Source organism: Ranitomeya imitator, chromosome 4 (assembly GCF_032444005.1).
Source record: "Ranitomeya imitator isolate aRanImi1 chromosome 4, aRanImi1.pri, whole genome shotgun sequence".
In the NCBI taxonomy this organism is placed as follows: Eukaryota; Metazoa; Chordata; class Amphibia; order Anura; family Dendrobatidae; genus Ranitomeya; species Ranitomeya imitator.
The window spans coordinates 707,754,656-707,780,240 of record NC_091285.1 but is presented as its reverse complement, the minus strand read 5'-3'; the positions used below and the strand labels follow the sequence as shown (position 1 = coordinate 707,780,240).

Below are 25,585 nucleotides of genomic sequence, written 5' to 3'. Positions count from 1 at the left end.
AGCCCTTTTTGAATATTGGCACCACATTTGCTATGCGCTAGTCCTGCGGAACAGACCCTGTCGCTATAGAGTCCCTAAAAATTAGAAATAATGGTTTATCTATTACATTACTTAGTTCTCTTAGTACTCGTGGGTGTATGCCATCCGGACCCGGAGATTTATCTATTTTAATCTTATTTAGCCGGTTTCGCACCTCTTCTTGGGTTAGATTGGTGACCCTTAATATAGGGTTTTCATTGTTTCTTGGGATTTCACCTAGCATTTCATTTTCCACCGTGAATACCGTGGAGAAGAAGGTGTTTAATATGTTAGCTTTTTCCTCATCATCTACAACCATTCTTTCCTCACTATTTTTTAAGGGGCCTACATTTTCAGTTTTTATTCTTTTACTATTGATATAGTTGAAGAACAGTTTGGGATTAGTTTTACTCTCCTTAGCAATGTGCTTCTCTGTTTCCTTTTTGGCAGCTTTAATTAGTTTTTTAGATAAAGTATTTTTCTCCCTATAGTTTTTTAGAGCTTCAATGGTGCCATCCTGCTTTAGTAGTGCAAATGCTTTCTTTTTACTGTTAATTGCCTGTCTTACTTCTTTGTTTAGCCACATTGGGTTTTTCCTATTTCTAGTCCTTTTATTCCCACAAGGTATAAACCGCTTACACTGCCTATTTAGGATGTTCTTAAACATTTCCCATTTATTATCTGTATTCTTATTTCTGAGGATATTGTCCCAGTCTACCAGATTAAGGGCATCTCTAAGCTGGTCAAACTTTGCCTTCCTAAAGTTCAATGTTTTTGTGACTCCCTGACAAGTCCCCCTAGTGAAAGACAGGTGAAACTGTACAATATTGTGGTCGCTATTTCCTAGATGCCCGACCACCTGCAGATTTGTTATTCTGTCAGGTCTATTAGATAGTATTAGGTCTAAAAGTGCTGCTCCTCTGGTTGGATTCTGCACCAATTGTGAAAGATAATTTTTCTTGGTTATTAGCAGAAACCTGTTGCCTTTATGGGTTTCACAGGTTTCACTTTCCCAGTTAATATCCGGGTAGTTAAAGTCCCCCATAACCAGGACCTCATTATGGGTTGCAGCTTCATCTATCTGCTTTAGAAGTAGACTTTCCATTGTTTCTGTTATATTTGGGGGTTTGTAACAGACCCCAATGAGAATTTTGTTACCATTTTTCCCTCCATGAATTTCGACCCATATGGACTCGACATCCTCATTTCCTTCGCTAATATCCTCCCTTAAAGTGGACTTTAGACAAGACTTTACATAGAGACAAACCCCTCCTCCTCTCCGATTTTTACGATCCTTTCTAAACAGACTGTAACCCTGTAAGTTAACTGCCCAGTCATAGCTTTCATCTAACCATGTCTCGGTTATTCCCACTATGCCATTTTAAGGTCAAAATACCAAAGGCACATTCCACATAACGTCTTGCCCGGCTAAAGCGATAATTAAAAATGCGCCTTGTGGAGTTTAGACTATGGCTTGAGTACGCCTTCAGGAAATTGCGTCCGAGTTGGAACGCCTCATCTCCAACTGAAACGTAAGACAAACTTGGGCCTTCGGTCCCTGGAAGAGGTCGTGCTGATTGTATGTTGAAGCTGTTGCTGTACAAACATTTCCCCATGTTGGATTCTTTGGAGACTCTGGAATCGTTCGTCCGTCCATATGCACCAATATCCACAACAACAAAACGTTATCTAGCATCCGCAATAGCCATCAATACAATGGAAAAGTATTTCTTATAGTTATAGTATAGGGATCCACTATGCACTGGTTTCTGAATCCGAATGTGCTTGCCATCCATGGCACCAATACAATTGGGGAAATTAGCCACATCCTCGAAATGTTTTGAAATCGATAGCCACATTTCTGTTGTCGGGGTTGGTAGCACAAGTGGTTGTATGTTGTTCCAAATGGCATCACAAGTTTCACGAACTAGTTGGCAAACGGTTGATTTCCCCAGTCGAAATTGAAAATGCAGTGACACAAAAGATTCTCTGGTAGCCAAATATCTGTCGGCAATCAAAAAAAAAAAAAATTAGCACTATGGACATATTGATATATTCAACATTTCAAAGGGCAACTAAAATAAAGGCAAGTTAAAATGGAATTGGACAATTGCCAAAGTGTACATAATTATATGAGACATGCTCCACGATAAATTACATCCTGTCTTTTTAAATAGAAAAATGTTAAAAGAGGATAATTACCTCAGAGTCACCACTAAAAGTTGCACCGCACAAATACTATCACGGAAAGTGCTGCGCTGAAGATGTATCTCATCCTTCACATGTGATAGCAGAATATCAAAGGTCTCAATGGACATCCGAAGATAACGTTGAAATTTAAAGGGATGATCCCGAAGCTGAACATACAGGGTGTGAAAGGCACCATATGTATTCCGTAAAAAATTCACTTCATGGATCCAATATCTCCTTTGGGAAATACGCCTTCTCCGCCGAAGTCACAACTTCATCAAGCGAAATCTAACGAACTCAGACACAAACATCTTGCTAGCAGAAGTTCACTCAATGCTTGCAAAATGGAGAATGTTTTCCATACACACCCAACGCTGACAAAAGAGCAAAAAAAAAAGAGAACAACTTTATTGACAGTGCCTGAATGCAGACAAACGGATGCTTCACGAACGGTCATCAAAATGACTAAACGCAGTCACGTGCATTAATGCAAGCGTTAACGTGAAGCCAATTTTTCACCAAGTTTGGCTCATTTCTGGACATGCGTTTAACGGAACCGTTAAACAGATTGTACTAAACGCAATGTGAACCTAGCCTAAGGAGGAGGTAAGTGATGCCCTGGAAAAGGATTTGGCGCAAATGGTTTGGGTAAGATGATATGGAACACAGGAGCTATCTTAATTGTTCTGGGAAGTTGAAGACAAAAATCTGCAAAGCTAATTAGTCCATTGATTTTGAAAGGGGCAATGCGATTTTGGACCAGTTATAGTGAGGGAATGTGAAGTTTCAAATTCTTGGTGGAAAACCATACTTCATCACCCACTTGGAAGCTTGGAAAAGGTCTGCGAGATTTATCTGCTGCTTCTTTATATTTCTCCACGGCAATCCTTAAAGAGTCTTTTAGCATTTCCAGATTATGTTGCAGGGATTATATACTGTCATTGAAAGCAGGAATAGGTATTTCTCTGGGAAAAAAAGGAAGAATACTTGGATGGTAACACAAATTTGCGAAGAATGATTTTTTTTCGTAAAAGCATTTTGAAAACTCAGCCATAGGAATCAAATCAACCCAGTCATCCTGAAAATGACAAGCGTAAGATCTGAGATACTGCTCTAACGTTTGGTTTGTGCATTCAGTCGGACCATTAGATTGGGGATGAAATGCAGAAGATAAACTGATTTCAATGTCCCTAGCTGCACAAAATTTCTTCCAGAATCTTAACGTAAATTGTGTTCCACAATCAGGCACGCTTTTGTCTGGAACACCTTGAAGAAAAAATACATTTGAATTAGGATATCAGAAGTCTCCTCTTTAGCTGAGTGCAAACCAAAGCACAGGACAAAATGTGCTACTTTGGTGAGTCAGTCCACCACTACTAGGATGGAACTTTTCTCCTTCAGAACTGGAAGTTCAACAATAAAGTCCATAGATATAAAGTCCCAAGGACGAGATTAAATTTTCTGAGGCTTCAATAATCCTACTGGTGATGTACAGGGAGATTTATACATGGCACAGGTGTTACAGGAAGATACACATTTTTAAAAAAAATTTAACAATTAGGCCACCAAAAGAAGCAAGACAGAAAATCTTGTGCCTTTTTAATCCCTGTGTGTCCTGTTAACTTGGAGTAATGGATCAGTTTTGATACATTTAGTCTCACAGTTTCTGGAACATAGATATCCTTTCTGGAATATAGAACATACTTTATTTTGAAAGGTAAGAGATATATCATCTGGTGGATGCAGAAGAATTTGGTCTTGTATGCTTCCCATGTATCTTCCAGCAAGTCTTTGTAATAGATCACCCCCAGGAAGTTGGACTCTGGCAGTTACTTCTGGCAGTCCTACCAGTCACATCTCCTAGCCTTTCTTTTTTCTCTTTGGTAGTTGCTGAAATTTAAGGCTATTTTCTCTAGACCTGAATATGTTGTTTATGTTACTATACTCACTAGTTTTCCCTCAGCTAAGCCTGTATCGATAACATTTGTTCGCAAGTACATTTCAGTCTCTATCTATTGAATTCAGTACACATTTGAGATCTGTATGTGACTATATGTTTTTGATATTTGTTTTGTTACTTGAAAACTTAAATAAAGAATTAAAAAAAATAACTAAATTTGGATCCTCTTGTAGGGATTTGAGGGCCTGGCGATCCGTGAACGACAAGTTGGGAGGATAGTGTAACAGACCATGTTCAATGTCATTACTTAAATCAGAATACACATGTCTGGATACACATGATGAGAGCATTATACTGCCTCTGTACAAATCCCTAGTTAGACCGCACATGGAGTACTGTGTCCAGTTTTGGGCACCGGTGCTCAGGAAGGATATAATGGAACTAGAGAGAGTACAAAGGAGGGCAACAAAATTAATAAAGGGGATGGGAGAACTACAATACCCAGATAGATTAGCAAAATTAGGATTATTTAGTCTAGAAAAAAGACGAATGAGGGGCGATCTAATAACCATGTATAAGTATATAAGGGGACAATACAAATATCTCGCTGAGGATCTGTTTATACCAAGGAAGGTGATGGGCACAAGGGGGCATTCTTTGCGTCTGGAGGAGAGAAGGTTTTTCCACCAACATAGAAGAGGATTCTTTACTGTTAGGGCAGTGAGAATCTGGAATTGCTTGCCTGAGGAAGTGGTGATGGCGAACTCAGTCGAGGGGTTCAAGAGAGGCCTGGATGTCTTCCTGGAGCAGAACAATATTGTATCATACAATTATTAGGTTCTGTAGAAGGACGTAGATCTGGGGATTTATTATGATGGAATATAGGCTGAACTGGATGGACAAATGTCTTTTTTCGGCCTTACTAACTATGTTACTATGTTAGAAAGAGATTTATTTACAAAACTAATAAATGCTTCTAAGGCATGAGAACCATGGGGGGGTCTGAAGAGGCTTTTTGGTTTCAGACCTAAATTGGCTGCCGAGAGCAGCCTTTGATTATCCTCGGTTACTGGTCTAGTAGTCTCTGGAATAGGTGTGTCAGCAAAATAGACTTTCAATCTAAGACGACGGAAAAAACTGCTTAAATCTATTTCTAGTTCCAAAGTGTTAAGCTTACAGTATGTGCAGGGCAATAAGAAAGGCCCTTTTGTAACACTTTATGTTCCGATATGCCAAGGATATAGAGGATATATTTACCGCAAGCGGGCAGGTACCTGAGAGCGGGTCGTGCATGGAGGGTCGTTCCTTCTGCCTGGATCCATGTACACATCTTGTCCTTTTTTCTTTCTTTGTTGTTTCTTTCGCTGTTCAAAAAAACGAGTCAAAGAGGGTGAGTCTCTCCTTTCTGTTTCGGAGCCTGAGGTTGAGAGTTCTGTCGAGGATCTGAAGGTAGAGCGGGGTGGAGGATGTCTGATAGAGGATTTGTCACGCCATCGGTACACCCGATCTAATTGGTAGTCTTCCGCATCTCGGGCAAATTAGTTTCACTTTTTCTGTTCAGTGTCCCTTTTATGTTGATCAATGTTGGTCTGGATCTGAGTTTTTAAGGTAGTTAGTTCTACGGGTGTGCTTGTAGCACCTAACTGAGCTTCAATATTTTTGATATGCTCAGAGCTAGTCGCTATTGCTTTATGCAGATGCTCTATGGTGACAGTAATAAGGTCAAAAGAACATTTATTTAATATTTTCTTGAATTTGGTACAATAGTCAGGTGAATCACTGAAAAGAGTGGGGCGCAAAGGGACCCTCAAACCCCGAGGTATTTGTTGAACTTTCAGATACTCTGTGAGGGTGGCGCAGTGTAGTTCAATATTGACGTTGTGACGTAACTCACGTTCTAGGTCTCTCCCTCTAGTTTCTCTAGGAGGGACTTTAAGGAATTCACTAGATACAGTGGTCTGAGCAATAATACTTGACGTTTCCTTTGCGTTATAAGAGAAAACAAGTGAAGACATCGCCTTAGGTATGCAATACGTAAAGGAATAACAGCATGCTAAGAAAAAATGTATGCACTACCGGGGTGGTGCCAAAGTAGGGTCCAAAACCAAATAGTGAGAGATAACCTAAACACTCAACTTATATGTAGTTTTCGCAATTTATTGTAGTCATCAAATAAATGATTCAGCCCAAATACACGGCCTTCTTCAGTAACTACATGAGAAAGAATGTGTATATACAAATAAACAAACAGTTGGTCATACAACAATAAGTGGTGTACAAGAAAAAAGAATAAACATAAAAATCCTAAAAAACATAAGAAAACAAGGTACTGTATATATGAGCTTACAAAATAGTAGACTATAGCAGTATATAATAGTAGTAATAAATCAATGCTGCTTTCAAGGAATGGAGACATTGTCTAGAAGGAACAGCTCAACAAATTGTTGTTCTAACTGACCATCATAACCTTGAATTTATCATGGCTGCCAAATGTTTGTCCCCCAAAAGACAATGGAGTCTTTCTGAACTGATTCAACTTTGTTATCTCTTACAGATCGGGTTCCCACCCATAATGGTAAGGCTGATGCTTTATGTAAGATGGTCTCCAAAGCTTCTTCTACAGCAGCACCATCAACAACTATTCTGCCAGAGTCTAAAAGTTGCTACGCACAAAAATTATCACGGAAAGTGCTGCGCTGAAGATGTATCTCATCATTCACATGTGATAGCAGAATATCAAAGGTCTCAATGGACATCCGAAGATAACGTTGAAATTTAAAGGGATGATCCCGAAGCTGAACATACAGTGTGTGAAAGGCACCATATGTATTCCGTAAAAAATTCACTTCATGGATCCAATATCTCCTTTGGGAAATACGCCTTCTCCGCCGAAATCGCAACTGCATCAAGTGAAATCTAACAAGCTCAGACACAAACATCTTGCTAGCAGAAGTTCACTCAATGCTTGCAAAATGGAGAATGTTTTCCCTACACACCCAATGCTGACAAAAGAGCAAAAAAAAAAAAGAGAGCAACTTTATTGACAGTGCCTGAACGCAGACAAACAGATGCTTCACGAACGGACGTCAAAATGAGCTTAGCTGAGGGAAAACTACTTAGTATAGTAACATAAACAACATATTCAGGTCTAGAGAAAATAGCCTTAAATTTCAGCAACTACCAAAGAGAAAAAAGAAAGGCTAGGAGATGTGACTGGTAGGACTTCAAGTAGGCACTTATTTGTTGCTAAAATTTGAGGAAGGATATGAGGCTCATATAGACGTTAAATCGGCTAATCGGCTGAGCAGCAAGATGAAGGGCACGGCCACGGCATCGCACTCAAAGGGTTTGGAGGGAGAGGGAGGGAGCAGAAGTCAAGCAAAGTGTTCTGACAGAGGCAGAGATGTGTGTCAGAGGAGAGATCATCCAAGCCCGGAAGGAGTGGATGAAAATTTAGTCCAGGGAAGCCAAGAGGTTTGAAATTTCTCATGGGTGCGTGTTTCCCAACTAGAGAGGTCTTCTAAGCGGTACAGGTCTTGAACCTTAAGAGTCCATTCTTTCAGCTTTGGATGAGTTGATCAATGTCTCCAATGTGTAGAAATCAGATGTTTAGCAGCTGCCAATAAGATGGGGAGCAACTTGTGTTTCCCGGGGTTAAAAGTAGGTAAGGGAAGGGAAAGTAATACATCTTGGGGAGTAAGATCTCGCTTCATTAGACCCATACTATGTAAAGATTTTTTTATGTCGGTCCAGAATTGTAATAATCCTGGGCAAAGCCAAAAAATATAGTAAGAAAAGTACCTATGGATTGGGAGCATCTCCAACACAGTGGGGAATCCGTTAACCCTAAGTGGAACAATCGCTACGGGGTTCTGTACCACCTAGAGAGAATTTTGAACGCATTTTCTTGTAGTAAGATACATCTGGAGAACCCATGAGAGTTAGCAAGTATCTGTTGAGCTTCTTGGGAAAATAATGTAAATTTTAACTCCGACTCCCAAGAAGAGAAATACAGAGGTTTAAATTGGTTTGGGGTTTTGAGGAGGTTTGCATATAATTTAGAGACGAGTCTAGTAATTGGTGATTTCAATTTAACCAAAAATTCAAGCCAGAGCCAATCAGGGGATTGTCTGTCAACTGATTTGAATTTTAACATGATGTGGTGTGGCTCTTCTGAAAGAAGTTGGAGGGTTGTTTTGTAGCATTGGTCGGCCAATTGTCGGTGCAAGGAATTTGTTTGGACAGAAATTGGGAGATTGTGACATTAGGCAGGGATTCCCAAAGTCCAAAAGCGTCTTTATAGTCAGGGTCCATCAGGAGGATCCTAATTTAATTATCAAACCAATAGACAAGGGGGGAGCCATAGTGAGTATGGACAGATATTACTATATTCAAGAAATCCAGAGACAACTCCAAGATATCTCTATATATACTGAATTACCCAGAGACCCCACGCCTCAGGTTCGGGGGCTGATCTCTGAGGTTCTCTTTAAATACACGGGTCTAGGGATATTGGATATAAAAACATGGGATTTTCAGACTAAAAATCATCCCATTACCCCAGTATTTTACATTCTCCCAAAAATCCACAAAACCTTGAAAGACCACCATGGAGGCCAATTGTGGCCTCCACCGAGTCTATGTTATCACCACTCTCCATCTTTTCGGAGAAGATTCTAACACCACTTATCCACAAGACCCCATCTTACATACTGGAAACAGGTGACTTCCTTAATATCATCAGACAATTACATACTGTACCAAAGGATGCCCTCCTTGTCTCATTTGATGTAAAAGACCTTTACACGTCTATTACCCATACCGAGGGAATAAATTATGTACATAAATTATTGTCCATCTCAGGGATGGATCCAGACCAGGTAAACCTGTGTATAGAACTTTTACATCTAGTCCTCACACAAAATGTATTTCTTTTCCAGGATAAATACTACTTACAAAACAGGGGGACCGCAATGGGTTCAAATGTAGCGTTTCCATACGCCAATTGCTACATGGCGGACTTTGAGGACACTAAGATTTACACTAATCCCGTGTACCAGAATAATATTGTACTAAGGAATCTTAGACTCTCTTAATGTTTTTTTTAAATTTCTTAACACTTCGTGGCCAGGCCTCACCTTCACATTGTCCGTAGATCCACATAGGATTAATTTCTTAGACCCCTGATCATTAAGGATAGTGAAGGCTGTCTTTCCACGGATCTCTATATTAAGAGTACAGATCACAACAGTTTGCTGCACTATCATAGTTTCCATCCCTGTTAAGAAATCAATCCCAAGGTCCCAGATACAGAGAGTGAATCGCATTGTTTCCAATGATATAATACACGAACAACGTCAAAATGAATTACATACTAGATTCCGTGAGAGGGGTTATCCAGACGAGTTACTTAAATCCTGCAGGGATACCTTTCAACATACAGGGGTTAAAACAACTAACTGCATCCCTTTTGTCCACTCCTACCATCCCTTCACGTACATCCTACATAGAACTATTCATCGCCATTGGCATTTACTTGGGGAAGCTCACCCCAACATCCCTGAATTCAATGAACCTTTTCTCCCCTGCTTTAAAAGGGTCCCAAACATCAAAGACAAATTGGTTAGAGCTGACCTTGGAAGGGAAACTGCACCAGCATGCCAATTGACGTTACATCAGCCCAGAAGTGGCACGTTTCCCTGCCTACACTGTAATCAGTGTGGCAATGTACAAAAGGGTACATGTCTGTGGTATATCTAATCAAATGCCCATGTGGCCTTGGCTACATGGGCGAAACTACCCAGCCCATAAAAGACCATGTATCGAAGCAGAAGTCCACAATCAGGTGTAGAAATCTTATATTACCCATTCCAAAACACTTTACAGAGCATAACTATAAAGTTTCTCAATTACGATACCAAGTCATCGAACAGGTCTTCACTTGCAGACGCGGAGGTAACCATATTAAGTTACTGAAACAAAGGGAGGCATATTGGATACATCAGGGGCGGACACAGACAGCTTGGGGCCCCTGTGCAGAAAATGTGTCTGGGCCCCCCTCCTTTTAAGGTGACAGATATATATATATATATATATATATATATATATATATATATATATATGTAATATACATACAAAAAAACACACTAAGGGACTGTGCTATACATAAGTGAGTACACTTTATACTAAGGGACTGGGTTAGGCATAATAATCAACAATAACGTCTTCCTCCACCTTTCCCTGTTCCTAAATCCATTATAAATCCCCCTTCCTCCCATCTCAATCCCCCACACCCCTCATTGTCCTCCTCCCCCTCACATCCCATTATTACACTCTCTCCCACCCCATTATTGCGTACTCACCACCCCATTATTGCCCATTCCACCACCTCCATCATTGCCTCCTCCCCATCACCCCATCATTGTCCTTTCCACTGCCACCATCATTGCCTTCTGCCCCCACCACGCCATCATTACTCATTCCACCACCTCCATCATTTCCTCCTCCCCCACCACCCCCATTATTGCCCATTCACAACCTCCATCATTTCCTCCTCCCTCACCAACCCTATCATTGCCCTCTCTGTCAACCCAATCATTGCCTTCTGCCCCATCATTGCCCTCAACCCAATCACTGCCTTCTGCCCCATCACCCTCATCATTGCCCTCTCCTCCACCTACACACAAACACACACAGCACCATTCACCTCTCTGCACACACACACCACTATTCACCTCTCAGCACACACACACACAGCACCAGTCACCTCTCTGCACACACACACCACTATTCACCTCTCAGCACACACACACACACACACACACACACAGCACCAGTCACCTCTCTGCACACACACACCACTATTCACCTCTCAGCACACACACACACAGCACCAGTCACCTCTCTGCACACACACACCACTATTCACCTCTCAGCACACACACACACACAGCACCAGTCACCTCTCTGCACACACACACCACTAATCACCTCTCAGCACACACACACACAGCACCAGTCACCTCTCTGCATACACACACCTCACCACATCGTATACCAAATGATCGCACCATCGCCGGCAGCTTCCTGTCTCGCACAGCCGCGGTGCTGAATAATGATGTCATTCAGCCGCTGCTGGGCGAGTCATAACAGCTTCAGATCCAACCTGGTGGGCATGCTTTGACTTCTGCTCCCTCGGGTATATGGCGCCAGCTTGTGCTCTGTCCCCCAGTTATACAGCAGACGTCTCGTCCTCGTTGCTTCATATCCGTACGCCCCCCACCTCGGGGACGGATGCTGCTCCTAACCTGCACCGGACTGCGTGGCTGGCCCCTAGGGGCCCCAGTTGTGCTTGTGGTTGCCATGTTGTCGGGAGCAGCCACGCAAACGGGTCTCTTAATTTCCTGGGATCTTGTGGCCCCGCCCCCACAATGTGCAGAAGATTGTGGAAGGGTCGTTCAGTCAGCACTCACACTGCAACAAGAAAGGCAGGAAGTGAGAGTGAAATGGATCAATTCCCTGCAGCTCTGCCCCCATTTTCTGTTGCAGGCAGCGGAGTGCAGGGATTGCTCCATAGCTGCCGCACTAGAGAACAATCTGGCCAGGGGCCCCTCGGGGCCAGATAAACTGGCCAGATTGCCCTCATTATTAGCTGCCCTGCAGGGGCCCCCTGGAGCCTCTGGGCTCTGGTGCAGGCGCACCTGTTGAACCGGCGGTATGTCCGCCCATGGGATACATACTATGAATACCCTGCTCCCTCGTGGTTTAAACAGAGACTATGATCTTATGTCTTTTATTTGAAACCAATTGCTCTCTATTCAGATTGTGACAACATCAACTTCTAGTACAAACTAACAATATAGAGTTCACCGCCTATATATCCCCTGCAGGTACTAAGATACCAATACCATATGATCCTCCCCTAAGGGTTAAACCCAGGGCGTCTATGGATTAGCTTTACAGGTACAATGACAGCAACACTAAGCTTTCCTCTGCCATATACTGTACTTACTCTGTATTATTGCATTTTGATGTATGTCATTATGCTGTACTGTGCTGCTTTATATGATACTAATATATGTATCCTTTCTTGCAGAGTCATTTATTTTGAGTCTTCTTCAACTCACGCAGGACCCTTAGAGATTTGTTCTGGGTTCCTCTCACTGCTCATCTCTCTACCGCTTCCACCCTTTCCGCATTAATATGATTCACCACCTGAAGCCAGAGCCTATAAATCTGATTTACACCTACAATATAGCCCCCGGAACGCAAGCACTTGGATCTTGGACAGCATTATCCATTTCCCTCAGCAGCATCACAACACCAGCACCATAGCGTATACATATACTGGCACTTGTACGGCTTTTTTCTTCACCAACATATCTATTGTGCCGCTGATTCTCCATTGCGTTCATGAAAACGCTCCTTTGTCCCTGCAGTTATTTTTATTTTTTTAACTAGCCCCTCCCCCGGTCAGGTCACATGCACGGCATGTAAGTCCCGCCCTTTAGGCTTTTATAATCACCACTTCACTTCCTGGCCAGCTGACGAGCAGTGGATGCGGCGTCACTGCCAGACACGCCGACACATCTACTAGGGTAAGATTAATAATACCACCCACTGCATCACTGAGTTATGTACTTTTACTCCAGCTGCTTCGTTACCTTGCAGGCTTCCCACTTATATTGGACACACCTACGTGGACATTATACCTTGCTACAAGCATTTACTGGTAATACCACCACTTGTTTTGGGATTACACCTGCACCATAGCGTATATATACCGGCACTTATACGACTTTTCTCTTCCACCAACATAGCTATTGTGCCTCTGAAACTCCATTACGCTCATGAAAATGCTCCTTTGTCCCTGAAGTTATTGGTAGTTTTTTTTTTTCACAGAATCCTCTATCCGCACACAGTCTTCCTTGCAGCTATAGTTCTAAACACAATAGTTCTTTTTAGGCTCTTATATGTGGCTTATAATATGTACTGAATTTTCTGAAATTTTCTGAGCAATATATGCACTCTCCCTGCTAAAAGTATTTGAGATTTATTCAAAGGCCATTGCCTACTATTTTGTATATACCTTGTTTTCTTATGTTTTTTTAATTATTTTTTATGTTTATTCTTTTTTTCTGTACACCTCTTATTGCTGGATGACCAACTGTTTCTTTATTTGTATATACTCATTCTTTCTAATGTAGTTACTGAAGAAGGCCATGTATTTGGGCAGAAAAATTTATTTGATGACTACAATAAATTGCAAAAACTACTTATAAGTTGGGTACCTTAATTTATCTCCCACGATGTCTATGCTCAGCAGCTCCCGCAGAGGCCGGAGCTGAATGGGAGACAGTAGATGCAGACAAGGGTTTGGATCTACCCTGTTCAGTGGGAGAATCTCAGCACCTAACATCGAGTCTTGCCTCTAGCCGCTAAGCACCAGCTCAGAGACACCTATCAACCCACTTGGCCAGTTTCCAATACCATTACACATGGGTCCCCTTTAATCCGTTCCATGGGATAATTCAATTACCCGTCTACTTAAATCCACCCAAGGGGTAGTCAAAGACCTCTGGAAATCCCCCCATCTGAACTGCCTTTACCAGCACCACACACTTCGATGACCCCCCACACAACCAACATAAATGTTCTGATCCCCTCAAACATTTATGTCCCTCCATACCTTCAAGCCTTTTTCGATTCTTTCTTGTACCGCCAAACACCACATATCCAGACCAACCGCGTCCAGATGGATTCCATCCCACCTCCAAAATTCCCCTTCACCAGATTCCATGTGACAGTCCCATTACTTGCCATGAAATGGGACGCTGCTATATTCACCTTCATCCTAGCTTTGTTCACCCCCTGAACAGACCTCACTCCATGCCAAACTTTTCTGGGAATGATATCAGACCACACCACTAACAGCCCAGGAAACATGGACCACAGCTGCAACATATCTAACTTAATATCCTTAATCAAGTCCCTGCAGGGACTTTTCCCAAATCATTCTCCCCCAAAATGTATTACCAGTACATCTCGAACTCCATCCAAATAAACAAATCTGTGAAATTTATGGAGTAATTGCTTCCAAACCATCCCCCACTTTTCGATCCACCGCAGGACCGCTACATTTCTTGGCACACCCAGCTGCCACCTATCTGGATGGACCGCTGCCCAGAAGACAAATGAATGTCCCATAATCCACCAGAGCAGTTGTCCATGCTCTGAAATGAAAAACAACAAAAACCTAAAAGATCATGAAATTACACACTTACCCCTAAACTTAAATCAACGCTGGGCGAATGTACGATTGGAACCTCAGAGACTCCCCACGACCAATCCTCTTCACCACCTCCTCTCCCAAAACTCTCCTGGCTGACTCAGTGACTGCCCCAATCTGAAATGAATGCCCACTGTAATACTTTGAAACAATGCCCCCACGTTCCAAACACCTTTTCATTATCGTCACAAATTGAAAACGTGACAAAAATGAACCGTCCTCTTGTACAAACAATGGGGCATCCAACAAGCCACAAATCCTCAAAAACCTCTTCACATATCTCACTGGACACAAAAGAGAACCAATCACCTCTAACAACACTACTTTGCAACCTTTTCCTTCGACATCCGTTTTATAGGTACTGATAAATATTACCACCCTATCCTCAAACACATCGACATCTTGCCTCAGCAGCCCACCATTTTTAAATCTAGAAGGACTGACTAACTCAACCAATTGAAAAGCACCAAAGAAGGTCAACAAAAAATCCAACTTAAAAAGAACTCCCATTGAGAGGAACAGATATCCACTAACTGATTGCCAACAAGACTTCATAAGACACCGGATGTCTCCCGTCCAACACCCTCCAACCTTTTTTCCAGCCTTTCACGCCCTGAAGGACCAGAAAGGATTTTGTTAAGTCCTGAATACCCCTGAACTTAAAACTAAAAGCTAAATCAGACATCAATTTATTCAATTTAGAGACAGACCAACCCCTTTCCCAACTATGCCCAACCAATCACAATAACCTGCTCTCATCTTCCGGGCTCTCACCCAATGACGACTTTCAATCTTCCCATGTGTTCCACGCCCTAACATATTATGTCAACGTTCCTGCCAATAAGACCTAGATAATAAATCCCTTATGGCCCCAAAGGAAGGTCCCACAATTTCACTGGACACACCAGTCCTGTTGAATCCACTTGATATGCCATCTCCCAAACGTGATCCCACTGTGAAGAAGAAAAACTTCAAGAATGGGGTTATTCACAAAAGGCCCAACCTCCACTGTCACCCATAAGTTAAAATTCAGGCCCGTCCAAACCAAATGTTGTAAAACCCTTACCAATGGCTGCTCGGGAGAAGATAACGAATTTATGGCCTTCACCGCCCCTTCCGACTTGCAGTAAAACCAAAACTTCCTGTTCTGAACTCTATTACCCCACAATGATAATGCCACAATGATTGGAATTACCTGATGCTGATTAACTGCTACACCTTTATCAATCCAAGCCTGCAGCCACAACTCCACCCACCACTCACCCAGAAAATACAAACTGAAACCGTGCTGACCCGTCAAAACCACAAGAAGGCCTAATTTCTTTGTCGATACCACCGATGCAATCCGAATGGACCTGCCATTATATGACTCCAAGAAGAGTTCCCATACTTTTAAATCATCCTGCAACTCTCTTTTGAGTCTAATAAAGTGCGAAGGGAATTTTATCCCCACTGTTGCCAAAAATAAACGCCGGCTGAACGCTCTGCCTATCTGTTAGGGCTAGCGGAACGCACCAAATACTAAGACAGATAGAGTATGGTGCGTTCGCTGCCCGGGGTCCACCGTGCAGAGATGGAACCTGCTGCCAAGTAATGACGGACTATATGGCGGTACTCATAAGTATACACACGTGGGTTAAACTTCACCCAGCGTGAAGGAAGCGATCCTGTTGCGTCACAGGATCGCGGTACCGCACATAGAGCGCGAGCAAGTAGTCAGCGAACTCAACCCCAACTAGGATTGAAGTCCGATTAGACCCTTGCTGGCACAACACCGCAACTGGGTGTGTAAGGAAGCTAAATAACTATATTAGGGCACAAGAGTGCATGCGGTGCCGCACTGACGAATGCCACTAACCACCCAGGCTTGGGTAAGGAAAGCACAGAGGAAGTGCACGGCGCCGTACTGGCGGTCACAGCAACTGGACGCTGTAATGTGTGATTCGTGCTGTAGGATAAGTCGGGCGCTAGATAGCAACCATACACCTTCCGTGAACAGGCATCCAATAGGGAAGGGGTATCCAAGGACGACTTGCACTCACAACAAACACACATATGCAAATGTACACTAGCGCATGGCCGTGCGGTCATGCGCAGTTTATATAGTTGCAGCACAGGAAGTGGCCACAGAAACTTTGCCCTTCCAAGACCTGCCAAGAGGACCAATGGAATGTGCTGCAGGGCCTGAGCACATGACCCTCGATCTCCAACGGGAGATCTTGCCCTGGGCATGCTCAGTGTGTGCAGACAAGGACTTAGTCCCAGAGAAGTCTGCTCGCTGCTGACCAGCACTGGCTTTAATGGCAGAAGCTGAAGAAGCAGCAGTAACTCTCTGTACAGAGTGAGACTGAGCAAGACGCTGGGACCGACGTCCCTGCTGAGCAGACTCCGCTGCGGCTGGATAAGAATGGGAGACCGCAGCGGAGATGGCTCGAGATTCCCCCTGTGCAGAAGCAGGAACTCGAGACCTAACACCTATCAGCATAATCCTACTACTACTGTCAACCACTTTTTCTTTCGGTAACCTACACTCCATTGCAATTGTATCAATTTCGATACCCAAAAAACTCAATGCTGTCACTGGACCCACCATCTTTTTAGCTGCTAAATGAACCCCGAAATGCTTGGCCACTCTTTACATTGTACGTAATAACAAAGAATAATCATGAGCTTGCGCAGGTCCAATGAACAAAAAATCATCCAATTAAACAATACAGGAATTCAAACCGGACACCTCCTTAACCGTCCAATCCAAAAATGTACTAAACATCTCAAAATACGCACAGAAAAGAGAACATCCCATAGGTAGACAACGATCAACAAATAAACCCCCGTCCCAAAAACAACCTAGCAACTGCATGCTATCGGGGTGAACTGGCAACAAACGAAATGCCGTCTCAATGTCTGTCTTTGCCAAACACACCCCTTTTCCACACAACCTGACCCAAACCATAACAGCATCAAAAGAAGTGTACAACACCGAACACAAATGAGAGTCAATCCCATCATTCACCGATGATCCCTTTGGAAATGAAAAGTGATGAATCAGCCAGAATTTATTAGGCTCCTTTTTTGGCAACAACCCAAGTGGTGAAACACTCAAATTATTGAGGGGAGCAGACCCAAATGGTCCAGCCATTCGCCTATGGCACTAGCTAGGATAGCTGTTATGCTGAGATAATTCAGTACCACAATGGACATAAAAGTCAGAGCACATACAGTGATCTGACAATAACCCAAAAAACATAGAACGAGCTCTGAGACGTGGGAACTCTGCTGACCGCAATCCCTAATCCTCTCAAACCACAATAGAGGCAGCCGTGGATTGCGCCTAACGCTCCCTATGCAACTCGGCACAGCCTGAGAAACTAGCTAGCCTGAAGATAGAAAATAAGCCTACCTTGCCTCAGAGAAATACCCCAAAGGAAAAGGCAGCCCCCACATATAATGACTGTGAGTTAGATGAAAAGACAAACGTAGAGATGAAATAGATTTAGCAAAGTGAGGCCCAACTTACTAAACAGAGCGAGGATAGGAAAGGTAACTTTGCGGTCAACACAAAACCCTACAAACAACCACGCAAAGGGGGCAAAAAGGCCCTCCGTACCGAACTAACGGCACGGAGGTACACCCTCTGCGTCCCAGAGCTTCCAGCTAGCAAGGAAAAACAAATAGACAAGCTGGACAGAAAAAAACAGCAAACAAAATAGCAAAGCAGAACTTAGCTATGCAGAGCAGCAGGCCACAGGAATGATCCAGGAGGAAACAGGTCCAATACTAGAACATTGACTGGAGGCCAGGATCAAAGCACCAGGTGGAGTTAAATAGAGCAGCACCTAACGACTTCACCACATCACCTGAGGAAGGAAACTCAGAAGCCGCAGTACTACTCTCCTCCACTAACGGAAGCTCACAGAGAGAATCAGCCGAAGTACCACTTGTGACCACAGGAGGGAGCTCTGCCACAGAATTCACAACAGTACCCCCCCCTTGAGGAGGGGTCACCGAACCATCACCAGAGCCTCCGGGACGACCAGGATGAGCCATATGAATGGCACGAACAAGATCGGGAGCATGGACATCAGAGGCAAAGACCCAGGAATTATCTTCCTGAGCATAACCCTTTCACTTAACCAGATACTGGAGTTTCCGTCTTGAAAGACGAGAATCCAAAATCTTCTCCACAATATACTCCAACTCTCCCTCCACCAAAACCGGGGCAGGAGGATCAACAGATGGAACCATAGGTGCCACGTATCTCCGCAACAATGACCTATGGAATACGTTATGTATGGAAAAAGAATCTGGAAGGGTCAGACGAAAAGACACAGGATTAAGAACCTCAGAAATCCTATACGGACCAATGAAACGAGGTTTAAACTTAGGAGAGGAAACCTTCATAGGAATATGACGAGAAGATAACCAAACCAAATCCCCAACACGAAGTCGGGGACCCACATAGCGTCTGCGATTAGCGAAACGTTGAGCCTTCTCCTGGGACAAGGTCAAATTGTCCACTACATGAGTCCAAATCTGCTGCAACCTGTCCACCACAGTATCCACACCAGGACAGTCCGAAGACTCAACCTGCCCTGAAGAGAAACGAGGATGGAACCCAGAGTTGCAGAAAAACGGCGAAACCAAGGTAGCCGAGCTGGCCCGATTATTAAGGGCGAACTCAGCCAAAGGCAAAAAGGACACCCAGTCATCCTGATCAGCAGAAACAAAGCATCTCAGATATGTTTCCAAGGTCTGATTGGTTCGTTCGGTCTGGCCATTAGTCTGAGGATGGAAAGCCGAGGAAAAAGACAAGTCAATGCCCATCCTACCACAAAAGGCTCGCCAAAACCTCGAAACAAACTGGGAACCTCTGTCAGAAACGATATTCTCTGGAATGCCATGTAAACGAACCACATGCTGGAAGAACAATGGCACCAAATCAGAGGAGGAAGGTAATTTAGACAAGGGTACCAAATGGACCATCTTAGAGAAGCGATCACAGACCACCCAAATGACTGAAATCTTTTGAGAGACGAGAAGATCTGAAATAAAATCCATAGAGATATGTGTCCAAGGCCTCTTCGGGACCGGCAAGGGCAAAAGCAACCCACTGGCACGAGAACAGCAGGGCTTAGCCCGAGCACAAATCCCACAGGACTGCACAAAAGAACGCACATCCCGCGATAGAGATGGCCACCAAAAGGATCTAGCCACCAACTCTCTGGTACCAAAGATTCCAGGATGACCAGCCAACACCGAAGAATGAACCTCAGAGATAACTTTATTCGTCCACCTATCAGGGACAAACAGTTTCTCCGCTGGGCAACGATCAGGTTTATTAGCCTGAAATTTTTGCAGCACCCGCCGCAAATCAGGGGAGATGGCAGACACAATTACTCCCTCTTTGAGGATACCCGCCGGCTCAGATAAACCCGGAGAGTCGGGCACAAAACTCCTAGACAGAGCATCCGCCTTCACATTTTTAGAGCCCGGAAGGTACGAAACCACAAAGTCAAAACGGGCAAAAAACAGCGACCAACGAGCCTGTCTGGGATTCAACCGCTTGGCAGACTCGAGATAAGTCAAGTTCTTATGATCAGTCAAGACAACCACGCGATGCTTAGCTCCTTCAAGCCAATGACGCCACTCCTCGAATGCCCACTTTATGGCCAGCAACTCTCGATTGCCCACATCATAATTTCGCTCAGCAGGCGAAAACTTCCTAGAAAAGAAGGCGCATGGTTTCATCACCGAGCAATCAGAACTTCTCTGCGACAAAACAGCCCCTGCTCCAATCTCAGAAGCATCAACCTCGACCTGGAATGGAAGCGAAACATCTGGTTGACACAACACAGGGGCAGAAGAAAAACGACGCTTCAACTCTTGAAAAGCCTCCACAGCAGCAGAAGACCAATTGACCACATCAGCACCCTTCTTTGTCAAATCGGTCAATGGTTTAGCAATACTAGAAAAATTGCAGATGAAGCGACGATAAAAATTAGCAAAGCCCAGGAACTTTTGCAGACTTTTCAGAGATGTCGGCTGAGTCCAATCATGGATGGCTTGGACCTTAACAGGGTCCATCTCGATGGTAGAAGGGGAAAAGATGAACCCCAAAAATGAAACCTTCTGAACACCAAAGAGACACTTTGATCCCTTCACAAACAAAGAATTAGCACGCAGGACCTGAAACACCGTTCTGACCTGCTTCACATGAGATTCCCAATCATCCGAGAAGATCAAAATGTCATCCAAGTACACAATCAGGAATTTATCCAGGTACTCTCGGAAGATGTCATGCATAAAGGACTGAAACACTGATGGAGCATTGGCAAGTCCGAATGGCATTACTAGATACTCAAAATGGCCCTCGGGCGTATTAAATGCAGTTTTCCATTCATCGCCTCGCTTAATACGCACAAGATTATACGCACCACGAAGATCTATCTTGGTGAACCAACTGGCCCCCTTAATCCGAGCAAACAAATCAGATAACAACGGCAAGGGGTACTGAAATTTTACCGTGATCTTATTTAGAAGGCGGTAATCAATACAAGGTCTCAGCGAACCATCCTTCTTGGCTACAAAAAAGAACCCTGCTCCTAATGGCGACGATGATGGGCGAATATGCCCCTTCTCCAAGGACTCCTTCACATAACTCCGCATAGCGGCGTGCTCAGGCACAGACAAATTAAACAGTCGACCTTTTGGGAATTTACTACCAGGAATCAAATCGATAGCACAATCACAATCCCTATGCGGAGGTAGGGTATCGGACTTGGGCTCATCAAATACATCCCGGTAATCAGACAAGAACTCTGGAACCTCAGAAGGGGTGGATGACGAAATAGTCAGAAATGGGACATCACCATGTACCCCCTGACAACCCCAGCTGGACACAGACATGGATTTCCAATCTAATACTGGATTATGGACTTGTAGCCATGGCAACCCCAACACGACCACATCATGCAGATTATGCAACACCAGAAAGCGAATAACCTCCTGATGTGCAGGAGCCATGCACATGGTCAGCTGGGTCCAGTACTGAGGCTTATTCTTGGCCAAAAGGCGTAGCATCAATTCCTCTCAATGGAATAGGATACTGCAAGGGCTCCAAGAAAAACCCACAACGCCTAGCATACTCCAAGTCCATCAAATTCAGGGCAGCGCCTGAATCCACAAATGCCATGACAGAATACAATGACAAAGAGCAGATCAAGGTAATGGACAAAAGAAATTTTGACTGTACCGTACCAATGGTGGCAGACCTAGCGAACCGTTTAGTGCACTTAGGACAATCAGAGATAACATGAGTGGAATCACCACAGTAGAAACACAGACCGTTCAGACGTCTGTGTTCTTGCCGTTCAACTCTGGTCAAAGTCCTATCGCACTGCATAGGCTCAGGTTTAAGCTCAGGTAATACCGCCAAATGGTGCACAGATTTACGCTCACGCAAGCGTCGACCGATCTGAATAGCCAAAGACATAGATTCATTTAAACCAGCAGGCATAGGAAATCCCACCATGACATCCTTAAGGGCTTCAGAGAGACCCTTTCTGAAAATAGCTGCGAGCGCACCTTCATTCCATTGAGTGAGTACGGACCACTTTCTAAATTTCTGACAATATACCTCTATATCATCCTGAGCCTGACACAGAGCCAGCAAATTCTTCTCTGCCTGATCCACTGAATTAGGTTCATCGTACAGCAATCCGAGTGCCAGGAAAAACGCATCGATATTACTTAATGCAGGATCTCCTGGCGCAAGAGAAAATGCCCAGTCCTGAGGGTCGCCACGTAAAAAAGAAATAATGATCAAAACTTGTTGAACTGGATCACCAGAGGAGCGAGGTTTCAAGGCCAGAAATAGTTTACAATTATTTTTGAAACTCAGAAATTTAGTTCTATCTCCAAAAAACAAATCAGGAATAGGAATTCTTGGTTCTAACATAGATTTCTGATCAATAGTGTCTTGAATCTTTTGTACTCTTGCTGAGAGCTGATCCACACATGAAGACAGACCTTTAATGTCCATCGCTACACCTGTGTACTGAACCACCCAAATGTCTAGGGGAAAAAAAAAGGCAAAACACAGTGCAGAGAAAAAAAATGGTCTCAGAACTTCTTTTTTCCCTCTATTGAGAATCATTAGTACTTTTGGCCTCCAGTACTGTTATGCTGAGATAATTCAGTACCACAATGGACATAAAAGTCAGGGCACATACAGTGATCTGACAATAACCCAAAAAACATAGAACGAGCTCTGAGACGTGGGAACTCTGCTGACTGCAATCCCTAATCCTCTCAAACCACAATAGAGGCAGCCGTGGATTGCGCCTAACGCTCCCTATGCAACTCGGCACAGCCTGAGAAACTAGCTAGCCTGAAGATAGAAAATAAGCCTACCTTGCCTCAGAGAAATACCCCAAAGGAAAAGGCAGCCCCCACATATAATGACTGTGAGTTAGATGAAAAGACAAACGTAGAGATGAAATAGATTTAGCAAACGGAAGCTCACAGAGAGAATCAGCCGAAGTACCACTTGTGACCAGAGGAGGGAGCTCTGCCACAGAATTCACAACAGATAGCGCATGCCTGCAACCAATTAGAGAGGGTTCTTGGAATTAAACAAAACATCCTCTTGTCCTCATCCTCCCTGTTAGTCATCTCTTTTCACCCTATCAAAATTAAAATGTTCCAAGGAAAGTAACGAAAATATTTCCACATACTCCCCTTTACAAATCTTTTCCCTTACCTCCTGTTTTAAATGTGCCCCCAAAGGCCCCTTAAAACCAGCATACACCACACTCTTAGCCAAATCATCCAATCGAATTGAATCTTCTTTATCTATTTTACCACCTCCCCCGTTGATGGCCCATGACCAGATAACCCTCCCGCATCAGTAGTTGATGCCACGTCATACGCTGAACTCACGGCAGCCACACTTAATGCCAAACCAGATGTACCCAACACACAAATATCACCCTGAAACCCCCTATCTCTGGCACTACCCAGCCATGCTGCAGAAGGTGATACCCCACCTTGAGGGGTCCCTGATCCACATAACCTAACTAAATTCTTTAGACACTGTAAGATAAAACCCATGCCTCTGCCAACCCCCCCCAGGAAACATATTCTGACCGATACACTCAGAGGTAGCTAGCAAAGGGTTAAGAGTAAAAAAAACTGGTCCATCTCACCTGGCTACCTGGGTGCTGTGATCCCATAGTTGTGAATGCGGTGTTGTCCTGAGGTCTCTGCAGCACCCGGTTGTCCATGAATCCAGTACAGCCGGCCATGATGACACGCTGTGTTTGCCGGCTGCACAGGAATCCTCTGTGCCGCTGTTTCTGTTAGTGCATATTCCAGGCAAGCTGCCAGCTCATCATGCTGAAACCCCCCCTGCCCCCTCCCTCCCAAAGTCCTGCTAAATGGTCTGCTGCAATGTCAAATAAGTGAAAGTGATCCGTCTGCTGCTTGCATGCGCTGTCATCCTCCCTCCTGCTCTCTGCTCCAAGGCCAGCCTGACATTGCCCACCATCTTGTTGAATCGCCGCCACTGCCATCGAGTGAGAGGAGCCAGCCAAATGCTGCTGCAATGAGATCACTGCTGAGGGGCCTGTGCACAAAGCCCATGTCCTCTCACCACCTCATCTTGACCATGCCGAGCGGATCCAGCACCCAGCGTGATGTCCGCTGCACCCAGACCGGAAGCCTCGCTCGACGCCGATGTTGAGAGGGAGGCCAACTCCTCCTTACGCTGCAGGCCCCGCCACCTAGTCTGATTCCTCCCAGCTCTCTGCCTGCGAGCTGCCAGCACACAGCTTACGCCCTGTGCCGGAGAGTCCCCGCAGGGGATCCTGATGTGGCTCTGAACCTGGGGGATGACCTCCAAACTGAGGAGCGCTGGAAGCCTCATTTTCCATGGCCGACATCCATCCTGCAGGGCCTGAAGGACCTGGTCACCACTCCCTGTAGCAAGCCCTGGACAGAAGCTTGCAGCCAGCCAACACCATACAACTCTGCAGCATCACTCAGTTGTTGCAGCATTGCTTCAACCTCCATATTTAAGGTACTACAGATACCCCACAGCTTCTTATCACTAAGAGGGAGCACCTAAAATGGTTACCCAACTAAGATGGCTAGCCCTTTTTACATGATGCCTCATGACCCCACCTCCCCCTCATCCCATTACTAACCCCCACCAAATTTAGATGTATTAACCCTGCAATACCATCTATTTTCCCACACCCACCTCACCATATCCCCCTCAAACATGTAATGTTGCCCTTCCTTTTAAGGCCTGTGGCCCAGTATGGCCTCACTGGAAGGTACAATTGGGCTTCAAAGTGAAGGGATTAACAATAGTGCACCATGTGCTATGCTCTGTTTTTTTAAACTATGACATTCTATAGCATGGACAAAAGAAAGAACATGAGGATAAAGTTCAAAAGTCAATGTCAGCAACAAAGGAAGGAACAATATGCAAACAGAGACATATATGAAAATGTTTTGGTAATACCAATGTTTTGTATTTAGTTCTCTTAATGATGATCTTTGTGTTCTAGGCAAGGAGGTCGGGATCGAGGTTCAGAGACAACACAATTGTACAGTGGGTACGGAAAGTACACAGACCCCCTTTAAATTTTTCACTCTTTCTTTCATTGCAGCCATTTGGTAAATTCAACAACATCCATATTTTTCTCATTAATATACACTCTACACTCTTGACTGGAAAAAAAATGTAGAAAATTTAGCATATTTAGTAAAAAAGAAAAACCTAAATATTGCATGGTCATAAGTATTCAGACCCTTTACTCAGACACTCATATTTAAGTCACATACTGTTAATTTCGTAGTGATCCTCCATGAGATGGTTCTACTCATTCTTTGGAGTCCAACTGTGTGTAATTAAACTGATAGGACTTGACATGGAAAGGCGCACACCTGTCTATATAAGACCTCACAAGTCACAGTACATGTCAGACCAAAGGAGAATCATAAGGTCAAAAGAACTGGCCAAGGAGCTCAGAGACAGGATTGTGGCAAGGCACAGACCTGGCCAAGGTTACAACAGAATTTCTGCAGTACTCAATATTCCTAAGAGCACAGTGGCCTCCATAATCCTTAAAGGGACACTGTCACCTGAATTTGGAGGGAACAATTTTCAGCCATGGAGGCGG

The 25,585-nt window shown here is 44.0% G+C and overlaps 1 protein-coding gene across 1 annotated transcript in view; it reads right to left on the bottom strand.

Moving 5' to 3' along the window:
- Positions 1 to 23,701, bottom strand: part of LOC138674848 (olfactory receptor 5V1-like) — a 55,270-nt gene extending 31,569 nt beyond the window's left edge. The window contains exons 1-3 of the mRNA XM_069762665.1: positions 23,603 to 23,701; positions 14,931 to 15,009; positions 9,247 to 9,386 (exon numbers count right to left, since the gene is read on the bottom strand). Of these exons, the coding sequence (XP_069618766.1) occupies positions 9,247 to 9,386; positions 14,931 to 15,009; positions 23,603 to 23,701 (318 nt within the window). The remainder of the gene's footprint in view (positions 1 to 9,246; positions 9,387 to 14,930; positions 15,010 to 23,602) is intronic.
- Between the last annotated feature and the right edge of the window lie 1,884 nt (positions 23,702 to 25,585).